At 31.5% G+C, this 11388-nt stretch overlaps 1 protein-coding gene across 1 annotated transcript in view; it reads left to right on the top strand.

Annotated features, from left to right (window-relative positions):
* Positions 1–8251: 8251 nt before the first annotated feature.
* The window catches only part of LOC136796798 (uncharacterized), a 10419-nt gene continuing 7282 nt past the window's right edge, over positions 8252–11388 (top strand). Inside the window, exons 1-2 of the mRNA XM_067051529.1 lie at positions 8252–8296; positions 10882–11264. Coding sequence (XP_066907630.1) covers positions 8265–8296; positions 10882–11264 — 415 coding nt within the window. The 5' untranslated portion in view covers positions 8252–8264. The remainder of the gene's footprint in view (positions 8297–10881; positions 11265–11388) is intronic.

Below are 11388 nucleotides of genomic sequence, written 5' to 3'. Positions count from 1 at the left end.
CGGAAATGTATTTTTAAACTGGAATAAAATATTTTTACTTTTATCTCCTTAAGTTAGTAAGATAATATTGATTATCCCTTTTCTGTATGTTTCTATTGGGTACGTAACAACCTATATGTTTGATGATAACATCAACGAGATGAGCCATTTTTGATAGGTGTATACTGGCAATTAGTGTTTTCGCATAAGTAACAGAATGTAGTAGTTGAATATTGATAAATAACATACTTCGGCCATTTTTATATTGACATGGTCTAGTGTGAAATTTCTCGAATATAAATTTTATAATGATATTATATTTATTACAGTTTACTCATTCAAATGTGTGATTAAACTTTGAAAACGGTCAGTTTATTTAAAGATATTTTAAGTTATTTTTTATTAGGTTAAGATATTTTAAGTTATTGCTTTTAATGATAAAGCTTTTTAGTCTTTTATTTTTTTAATAATAATATATTTTTGTTTTTTTTTTTTCTAATTTTACATCCATATCAACAAACATGGGTTAGCTTCAATCCTTTTGAAAGTGCAAAAATGTGTGATTCAACTTTGAAAACGGTCAGTTTATTTAAAGATATTTTAAGATACTTTTTATTGGGTTAAAATATTTTAAGTTATTGCATTTAAAGATAATAATATATTTTTCGTTTTTTTTAATTTTACATCCATATCAACAAAACATGGGTTAGCTTCAAGAAGTCCTTTCGAAAGTGCAAAAATGTGATTCAACTTTGAAAACAGTCAGTTTATTTAAAGATATTTTAAGTTACTTTTTATTGGCTTAAGATATTTTAAGTTATTGCATTTAAAGATAATAATACATTTTTCGTTTTTTTATTTTTTTTTATTTTACATCCATATCAACAAACATGGGTAAGCTTCAAGAAGTCCTTTTGAAAGTGCAAAAATGTGTGATTCAACTTTGAAACGGTCAGTTTATTTAAAGATATTTTAAGTTTCTTTTTATTGGGTAAAAATATTTTAAGTTATTGCATTTAAAGATAATAATAAATTTTTCGTTTTTTTTTTTGTTTTTTTTTAATTTTCCATCCATATCAACAAAACATGAGAAGCCCTTTCGAAAGTGCAAAAATGTGTGATTCAACTTTGAAAACGGTCAGTTTATTTAAAGATATTTTAAGTTATTTTTTATTGGGTTAAGATATTTTAAGTTATTGCATTTAAAGATAATAATATATTTTGGTTTTTTTCTTCTAATTTTACATCCATATCAACAAAACATAGCTTTAAGAAGTCCTATTGAAAGTGCAAAAATGTTTTATTTTATTTTTTTAAGGCAGTTATAAAATTAATATTAAATAAATGAATTTATAATTATTCAGATATTTCTTGTCTTCCATATCTTCATATCATTTTTTCATTATTTCTTTATGACTACGTAGATTATTCATAAAAAATATTAATATAGCTAATCCATGGGTAATAATACAGATTATAATAACATCGTACTATTAATCCCTTTCATGCTACTAATACATTTTTATAACAATGTAATTGAAGTTCCTCATAAATTACCCAAGAAAAATAACAGGATTAGTGGTATTTCAATAAAACCTTTCGAGTGGAACCGATATAAATTTCTACTTTATCATTGTTTATATTTGTTGTTTTTAAAACCCCCAAACTGTTCGAAATGTACACATTTTTTGAAATTATTGGTAGTCTATTCTCGGTTATATATACTTTTGGTAATATTCTATTTTACTTCTATTCTTTCTTCTGAATATTGCTGGTAAGGTGCCATTGTAATGATTTAATTTCACTAGTGTTGAACAAAAATATTATATATATATATATTAATGTTGGACCGGTCCAGATGATTTTGTGAAGAATTTTCCACGCTTTCTAATGAGTTAATATAATCTTCCATGAAATGTGTAGTTTTTATAATCAATATAATTTTTTTAATCACTTATAATAGACTTTTTCCAGACCTTATTGTATTTTAATATCATTGTAGTTATACTACAATTAAAATGTCTGCTTCAGAGGCACTGCCGTTTTTTAGAGAGACTGGTCACAATGCCAGTGAGTTCTTTTATACATGTATATGGCAATCACTGGCAGCAAATTGGAGCCGAAAATTAAAAATGAAGCAATCTTTAAAATAATGTTTTAAAATTACTTGTAATCGCTTCGGTGGTACGTATACTATAATATTTCGACTATTCCAGCACTTATTAGACAAACGGTCTAAACTTCCAGCTCATTACAGAAGACTGATCTACATGACTGTAATAAAGCCAATCTGGACATATGGAGTTGAGCTTTGGGACTTCACTAAATCTTCGTATTCCTCTCGTATCCAATCCTTACAATCCAAAATCCTTCGTACAACTCTCAATGCTCCTTTGTCACAAATAAATCATACATGAAGACCTTAATGTTCCCTATGTAACCGATCTAGCCCGAACCAGATATCACTCCTTCCATTATAAACTCTATAACCACTCAAACCCCTTAGTTTCTAATCTTGCATCCTCTTTCATCCCTGACAATCCCCCGAGGCGCCTAAAAAGAAGATGGCCACGAGACCTGCTAATGTAAAATGCCATTATAGTGCTAGCAAAGGATAGTTTCTCTATACTCCTGTAACAGTCCATTTTAACTAAGATCAAATTTACTGAATGTATTATAATGTACAGTTGTAAATTTCAATAAAGATAAAAAAAAAAAAAATTACTTCTTTTATTTCATATTTTATTATTAAGAGATAAATTTCGAATAATTCGAATTGTTTAGTCGTTGTTCTATGTTTGAACATTAAGTGACAGGTACAGATGTACTGCAGGAGAAACTTTTGTCAACAGCGTCTAGAACTTGCAAATTTGAGTTTAGAACTGCCTGCTCCTAACTAAAATTTAGGGGTGTAATATAACCCAAAGTTACTGTACTGAGAACATATTTCTGCTCTCAGTGTTGCTACATGTCAACAGCGAGCGCACTATTCAACTTTTATTAAACTAGTGTTGGCTCTATTTCAGCAAACCTTGAGGTACAACGTTAGATGGTATGAAAGTTTTTGGTCGTTGTAGGACACAGTGTTTCTCCTAATGGTGGAGGCAGAAGGACATGAATAGGTTTTAGATAACGAAGTGGAACTGAAGATAAGTGGCAATGATCGAGGGAAACCCCTTGACACCGACCAAATGATGACTTCTCCTACCTCAAGCATTAAAAATAATTTTTTGAATTGAGGACAGTTCTACATAATAGTTATAAAATTAGTGATTTAAAATTTAATATAATTGTAGTATGATTTCAGGCTGTTTGATAAACAATTTGAAGGAATACATGGACATTAGCCTGAAACAGAGGCCTCTTGAACCGTTGGTAATTGAGAATTAAGATTTGCAATTTTTTTTTTTTTTTATGAAATCATGTATTATTTCCAATTGAAATACGCGTTGTAATTGACTATTTTTGAAACTTGATGAAAACCTAAAAATTATTTATATCTGTACCGCCACAGTCCTTTAACAGTCAGGGGTTCAGTACTTTGTAAGGAAGTATTAGTTACTAGACCAACGGTTGTGAAAGGATGTGATCTGGTCAGGATCACTCTCGACTGCCAGAGTTTTTACCAACTAAGGGTACCCACTTTGTGAGAGTGGGTGGACCGAGGAGGGCTTTCAAACTCACAGGGTTGACTTACAACTACAGTAACAGAATAAATAATTATCCCACACCTATAATCGAACCTGGGTCCTTTGAGATAGTACCTCAATGCCTTACCAATGAGCTACCCCGCTTCTAGTACAGGAAGTCTGGTTCTGGGATAATCGATTCTTGGGAGCACCCAAAAGTGGGTGAAATGTAGATCTCTATCGACTTTTACCTCGATGACACAGTCAATAAATGATATCTAAATAAGGAACGCATTTATTTATGATGGATGATGACCCAGATCCGTCAATAATCCTCTGCAATTATCTTGTGTGCATTGTTTGGAAATCTGACATGGTTAAGTATTAATTGTAATCTTAAGTTAGCTATTGTGATCCTATCTTGTAATCTGTCCCAGCAGCCGATTGTCTTTGGCTTGCACTGAAGATAATTCAATCCATGCAGAAACATTAACAGATCAAAGTATCTACTTTCTTGTTTTGGAAAGATTGTGATATTTTTAAGTGTTCATTATCAAATTTGATGAAAATTATTTCTTTACTGACGGATTTGTTTCATTCACACCAGAAAAGTAAAATTGCACTGATGTAAGTGATAAATCATTTTAAATAAAATAAAAATAAACAAGCCTTTATTTTTCATAAATTTATATTTTTATTTTATAAATATCATTATGTGCAATAATTGCTACATTACTTTGAGACACACCCTGCTACTATACAGTTTTTTTTGTTCTTTTTTTTTTCACTACTTAATACATGTGAGTTATGGAGGAACTCGGGGTCGATGTCCAGGACGTGGCTAGGATAAAATATAATAATTGACTCCCTGAGAATTATCCACCACCACATGGATGGAAATTATTGAGTAATGGAGTCATCCAGAGGAAGGATCACATGCATACATTGTATATCTTATTTTATTTTATTTGTAACTTTATTATTTTTGTATTCATTCTTAATATTTTAAAATTTATTGTATATTAATTGTAGTTTGTTGAATTTTTTTTTATTTATATTTGTTACTCAAGTATCTTTCATATATCTTCTCATATCTCTGTCACTATTTTATCCATTATTCTGTTAAAGGCACATTGGGTTGAAACCAAAATATGAAAGGGAAAAAGAAGGGAAGGAAAAGAAAAAAAGAGAGAAAGGGGAAAGGATAGAAAAGGAGGAAAAAAAATCATGAAAAAAGTAAAAAGAAAAAGGGGAAAAAGAAGGGGAAAAGAAGGAGAAACAGGAAAAAAAAAGATAAAAGAACCAAAGAGATGAAACGAAAAAATAAAGTGATGTTCTTATGTTATATATTACTAATGTTACAATTATTATTGTATACCTGGCTAGGCCAATTTATTGTAAGATTAAAAATATTGTCTGATTAGACTAAAATAAGTATGCTGTGTGATTAGAAACACAATGAAGTTGGGCAACACAACTTTGTATTTTAATAAAGTTTTTCCTCTTTCATATGATTAAAAATAAACTATTTCTATAGCAAATAAAATACAGACAGCCATTCATAGTTTTAATCTAGTTAGCTTATGTATCTAGTTAGCATATATATCTAGTAAGCATATATATAATATGCTGGTTAAATAGGGGTTTATAGTCAAACTCCATTTATTATTGTTCAAAAGAATCTTTATATTCGAGGAGTAGTAGTAGTTGTATTATAGTTGTATGATCTCAGATTTGTCAATGTTTTGTTTGGTTCCGATTTTTTAAGATGTTTTGTTGAATGCTTGTTGTAATCTAATAATGATGGTTTCTATTTGGTAAAAAGAAGATCAATTGGTTCGATTTATCTCGGTGTAAAACTCTGAGGTCTTCAATGCAGAAAAACTGAACTAAGAAGGAATAGTGCTTTATCGTCGGCAAATAGGACTGTACTGTCATTTTTTTTATTTTTTAAAATTTCGTAGTCACTAAAGTCATTGATGAACATATAAAATAATATTGGACTTAATCAGATCCTTGAGGGAAGCCGGCAATAGTATGGTAAATAAGATAGGATGTGTCATTGACTGAAACGAAGAATGATCTACTGGATAAAAATTGTTAGAAGAGTAATATTAGATATCTTGAGATGTTAAGGTTAAAATGTTACGAATTAAATACTCCCAAGAAAATTGATTCATATCGACTGGTGACCAAGAGTTGAGGATAAAGGCTACCTTGCAGTGTACAATTAAAATTTAAGTGGCCACACTATAGAAGGCAGGATGTTGTGCATCATTGGATATCCGTTATTATAAGATCGATATTATTTGAATATTTTCCTTTGCAACAATCAAGGTCAAAAAATAACAAACATATAACTCACAAAGCAATGGCACAGTAGAGGTATCACTCTTGAACCAAATTTATTTAGGCGATTATACAAAAGAAAATATTACTCAATACCCATCGCTCTAATGGGTCTTAGGTGCCGAAGAAATATACAAAAGTTTTATAGTTATTTCCTCAATTTATTCTTCATTTACATTTTTTTTTCTTAGAATATAAAAAAAATACATTTGAGAGTTTTTAATGAGTTCATGCTACTGAAAAGTAAATTTTAAAAAACTATTTTGTTCAAATAAGCTGTACAATAAGAGCTTTCGAGTATAAAATACGTTCATACCATAAAGAACCGTTTTTTATGGAAATCAAAATAAACTTTTTGACTAATGATAATAAAATACCTAATAAGGTACGTGTCTAACACATCTTCCGATTCCGTCCCCATAACAAATACGTTTAGCACCAAAATTGCTATAAAGCCCACTTTTCTCATCTTCAAAACATGGCAGAATCCTCCACTGTCTATATAGACAGATCAAAATCAGACCTATCAGGAGTATCTTTCCTTTGTAACAAATTATTCAAAATACAAAATTAAACTCCACATATATTCACTCCCAAAGTCAATGCAATAGCAGCACTTCACTTCTGTTTGTCTTTGACCCACGACAATATAACAATATTTACAGATCCTCTAAGCTCGTTAAAAGGTTTAGAATGTATGTATCCGGAACACCCGAAAATTTCCTGTATCCGTTTCTACCTAAACATTTTACAAAATCTGGGTGTGTCAGTTGAATTTATATGAATTCCAAGTCACGTAAGAATCGCAGGGAATGACCTGGCCGATTAAGCAGTAAGGGAAGCACTCGCGTTTCAGGAGCGGGGTAAAGGAATTTCAACTCCATCAAAAATGAGCAATCTTATTGGGACGAAAGCCCAAGGAGCAAATTAAATAGGACGCAAGCCCTGGCAAAATATTGTAGAGAGGAGGTCGTACTGGCTAGGCTTAGAATAGGTCACATGAAGCTCATCTCAAAACAAGCGCCTTCAAAAGTCAATATTGTAACAAAAATTTGACAATTAGGCATATCTTCCAGGAATGCCCATTTTTCACGCCGCACCTCAATACCTTGTGATTAAGCCCAAATATTTCAAAAACCCTTAGAGACGATAATAAAACAGAAGAAATGATGTTTCGGTTTATAAAATCAGGAGGTGTACTATCAGAAATATATTTAACAATACTACCTGACCTGTTTCCATACTAATTTTTGAACAATAACTTTCCAAAAGTTATAATAAAATATATCAACTTTTGATAGATGATTCCTCATGTTTATTTACTTTGTTGAAAAAAAATAAACATGATGTCCTCAGAACGTGGTGACAACGATGAGCCAATAAATAATTCCATTATTTCGTTTTTTGTATTATTTTTATATTAGCCTTTTCTAAACGGAATCAGTATGATTCCGTCCATTGAATCATCTTCCTGGCTGGTATCCGTTATATAAAAGTTAACTGTATCACTTTGTTAAGGTATCGAAATATAAATATCTGAAATCATCCTCTTAGCTTCCCCCCCCCCTCTAAAACATGCAAAAATATTTTCTTTTTAAAACAATTTTGATCTCTTTTCTCTCAACTTTATTCTTTTTTAACATCCGACGTTTCGACCTCTCAGGTCATTCTCAAGGATTCCTACAAACAGCTCCTTTTAATTACTTTTATAACAAATTTCCTTCACTTACATACTGATTTCTTTGGTCTTACTTCATTCCTTTTTTTTTTTGTTTTCTTTTTTTTTTTTTTTTTTTTTTTTTTTCCCTTAAAATTCATGTTGTAGGAATCCTTGAGAATGACCTGAGAGGTCGAAACGTCGGATGTTAAAAAAGAATAAAGTTGAGAGAAAAGAGATCAAAATTGTTTTAAAAAGAAACTAAACCACTCTCAAACAACTATATAAATAAAAAATAAATCTAATGCAAAAATATATTACTACATTTTTTTTATTTTAACGAGGATTTTTTAGATGTGGTTTTGTAAATATTAAGTGAAATTCTGTCTAATATAAGAGAACCTTCCTCACTTGGAATTCTGTCACCTATTTCGCTCCTCTTATAATCCTGATCTATTATTGATTGGTCTGAGAAATTGTTCGTATGGTTGAGAATTGGCCGTCGTTGAACTAGTCAACCGCCAAGGCGTCAATTAGAAGTGTAATAGCAGAGCCCGACCCTTCACCGATGGATTACTGGAATTATCTTTCAACGACTGTTTGCAAACTGTAAATGGAGAGATCATAGCGCGTCCGATAGTTGTATCGGCATGATGTGGCTCTCAGATATCTTCTTCACTGGGTTAGTTCTATTTTTCTTTTATAACGTATAAATTATACGCCTTAGATTTATAGATACATTAGCTATAGCAATTTTATGGTAAATTTTGTTTAGTCATTCAAAATTTTAATGAAAAGTCATTAAAAAATTTGTTTCACTACGGATCAGTAAATTTTAACGTAGTTAAAAACTGTATTTATCAGTAGAAAAAAATAACAAAAATAGGTAAAAATTCGTAATAAAAAGGATTTAAAAAAAATAAACAGAAGCAAAATGGAAAAAAAAAGAAAAGAAAATGATGGAATCATACATAACACTAAAGGTTGAAATGGCAACAACTAATGAAAGGACGCCACTAAGACTAGAACTGTATTTTAAAAAACGCTATAATTTAAAATGGTTTAATTACATTTTTTACAAAAATCTTAATTAATATACTTAGACATTGCATCCACTGCTAAACGAACTAGCATAAGACGAATATAAACTTTTCAGTCAAAGATATTCATATTTGTAGCTAACCATCGTAAGTTGAAAAAAAAACAACACTATTCAATACATTACAGAAACCGATAGTTAATGAAGGTATGAGAGCTGCATGAGGTTTCATCATAAACTAAAAGAGATAACCCTACCTCTGATGCAAGAGAGTAACAGGATGAGACTGGAAAGGACCTGGTTGAGAGATCTATTTCCTTAAATATTTAAGTAAATACCTACGAAGGGATTCCGCTGGGTATAGCATCTTCTCTCATACAATTTTTCTGTTTTTTACTTTCACTTAATTATATATGAGGGATACAACGTAAGGGAAATACGGATTAAATAATTTTTAAAAAGTTCTCCAAGTCCAATTAACCAAGTGTTTCAAAATGGTTAGTGTGTCACCAGCCTAGCTCAAAACCAAAAATTTGTAACGGACTAAAATTACATATTTAGAGTGGGTTTATACCTGGGATGAGACACCAATTACTTTCATAAAATTGACTGGAGAGATTTTAGAGAACCAATTTTTTTAATGAGGTGTAGATAGTTGACCGTAGATTAATGATTGGAGAAGTTTGTCGGGGGAAGAGGTCAGCAAAGAACAACATAAATAAACAAAACGATATTTATTCATTGTAAGGCATGAAATAAATAAATATGGTCTTGTTTATTTATGTTATTCTTGGCTGACCGCACCCCCCGACAAACTTCTCCAATAATTAACCAATTTTTTGCTTTCGAAAACCACAAAAATAGCCATAGCTTTAACAGGGCCCACTAATCTGCACAAAACTTAGGGTCGCATGTAGTGCTAAGTGATATGTTGTATGATGCAACATATAACTGCACCCGATTTGTTTAGCCAGCCTATCTATAGAATGTCAGGCAGGTGCTTGAATGTGGCTACTAGACAAGTGTATTGTTGTGTCATCTAAAGTAGGAACTTTGAGCTTAAACCGATGGGGCTGACTTTTATTTCATGGTAGTCCCATGGAATGAAAACTCACACTCTAATTAGAATAGATTAGTAACCTGTACATCACTTCTTATGTCAGAAATGGCCAGGTGGGGAATGCAAATAAAAAAAGTAAAAAAAAGAAAAAAAGTTTACATTGAAAAAATAATAATACTTTAAATAAATCCTTAATCTAATAACCGAAATTGTAAATATGATCAAGTATAAACGACTTTCATAAAAGATTCTTTTTATAAAATTAAATATTTTATGAGAGATTGAGTGTTGAATAGTTTAAAAACTTGTGGACTAGCTAAACTTCTGTGATGGATGGTAGCGGCAAAGAAATCAGTCATAAAGGTAGAACCACAATGAAAAAAAAAATAGTTTTATATCAATCGAAGTATAATTTAATAATAAAACTTTACTGTTAAATGACCATATTTTCAGAACTCAGAACGTATGAAGGTAAACCACTCCCGCATTCTTTTTCTTTGTATAACAAATAATTTTCTTAATTGACTCTTCGTATTTTTTTTTTTTTTTTATATTCACTGTTTGTAATAACAGTTAAAATTTGTATGTTCCTTGAAATATAGTAAATTAATATATATACAGCATTAGTTAATTTAGTTAAGTTAGTTCGTTACAAGGCACTTGATTTTTAACTCCTGGACCCAAGTTCGAGCCCACCTGTGTTATTTCACGTTATATATATATATATATATATATATATAGTGGTACAACACGGATTCAAAGGACCCTCTTGAAGAACACTTATACAAAGTGAGCACATGGTCCTTAATTAGGTCGGGGGAAAACCACGCAGTTGAGCATGTAAATTGACCACACCACCTTGTATAACAGATCTTTAAGAAACAATGGTTCCTTACTAAAAACTGGACCCCTGGATTTGTAGTTGTCCTGAAGTTGCAAAGCATATAATCAGTGTTTCTTTAATCATTTCCTTAGGCCCAGGTATTATTTAATGTTCCACGTAATCTGCGTTGTTTTTGCTGATTTTTTTATTTTGTAATAGTAAAAAATGATAAATTTAAAAAAACCTTTGAAGTGTTGTTATATTAAATATTTATAATCAATTATTAATATTATAAGAATTATGAATATTGCGATTCCTGTCATGATGAAAGATCGCATGTTCCAGCCCTGCCAGAGCTGACAAAGGCATAACTTACGAGCAGTCGAGGATGTTCCGCGGTGGGATCGCTATCTCTAAGAAGCGGTTCCGCCTCGTCTTGCCACTCCCGATGGCCATGCTCATGGTACTCTCCGTCATCAGCGGGATCGTGGTGGACACAGTCATCAACATAGGCACCATAGACTGGGCCACGAAGGTGGGGGACTTCTGCCTCCGCTGCAACGGCCTGGGCCATTGCATCGCGGCCTACTACTGGACGGACGAGATCGACCGCCTTTCGGATATTGTCGATGTCTGGGTCAGCTATAGGCTACTGGAGGAGGAGGGGCAGAAACTGAAGAAGGAGTGTGAGCAATGGATGGAATCCTTCAATTATTACTTTAGTAACTGTAAGAATTTAGACCAATAATTATTATAGTTTTAATGAGGTGTAGATAGTTGACCGTAGATTAATGCTTGAAGAAGTTTGTCGGGGGGTGCGGTCACCAAAGAACAACATAAATAAACAAAACC

This window comes from Halyomorpha halys, unplaced genomic scaffold, assembly GCF_000696795.3.
Source record: "Halyomorpha halys isolate HHAL.00 unplaced genomic scaffold, Hhal_1.1 Scaffold478.1, whole genome shotgun sequence".
Classification (NCBI taxonomy): Eukaryota; Metazoa; Arthropoda; class Insecta; order Hemiptera; family Pentatomidae; genus Halyomorpha; species Halyomorpha halys.
Note: the sequence above shows the minus strand (reverse complement) of the source record. Positions and strands in the feature narration are given on the sequence as shown.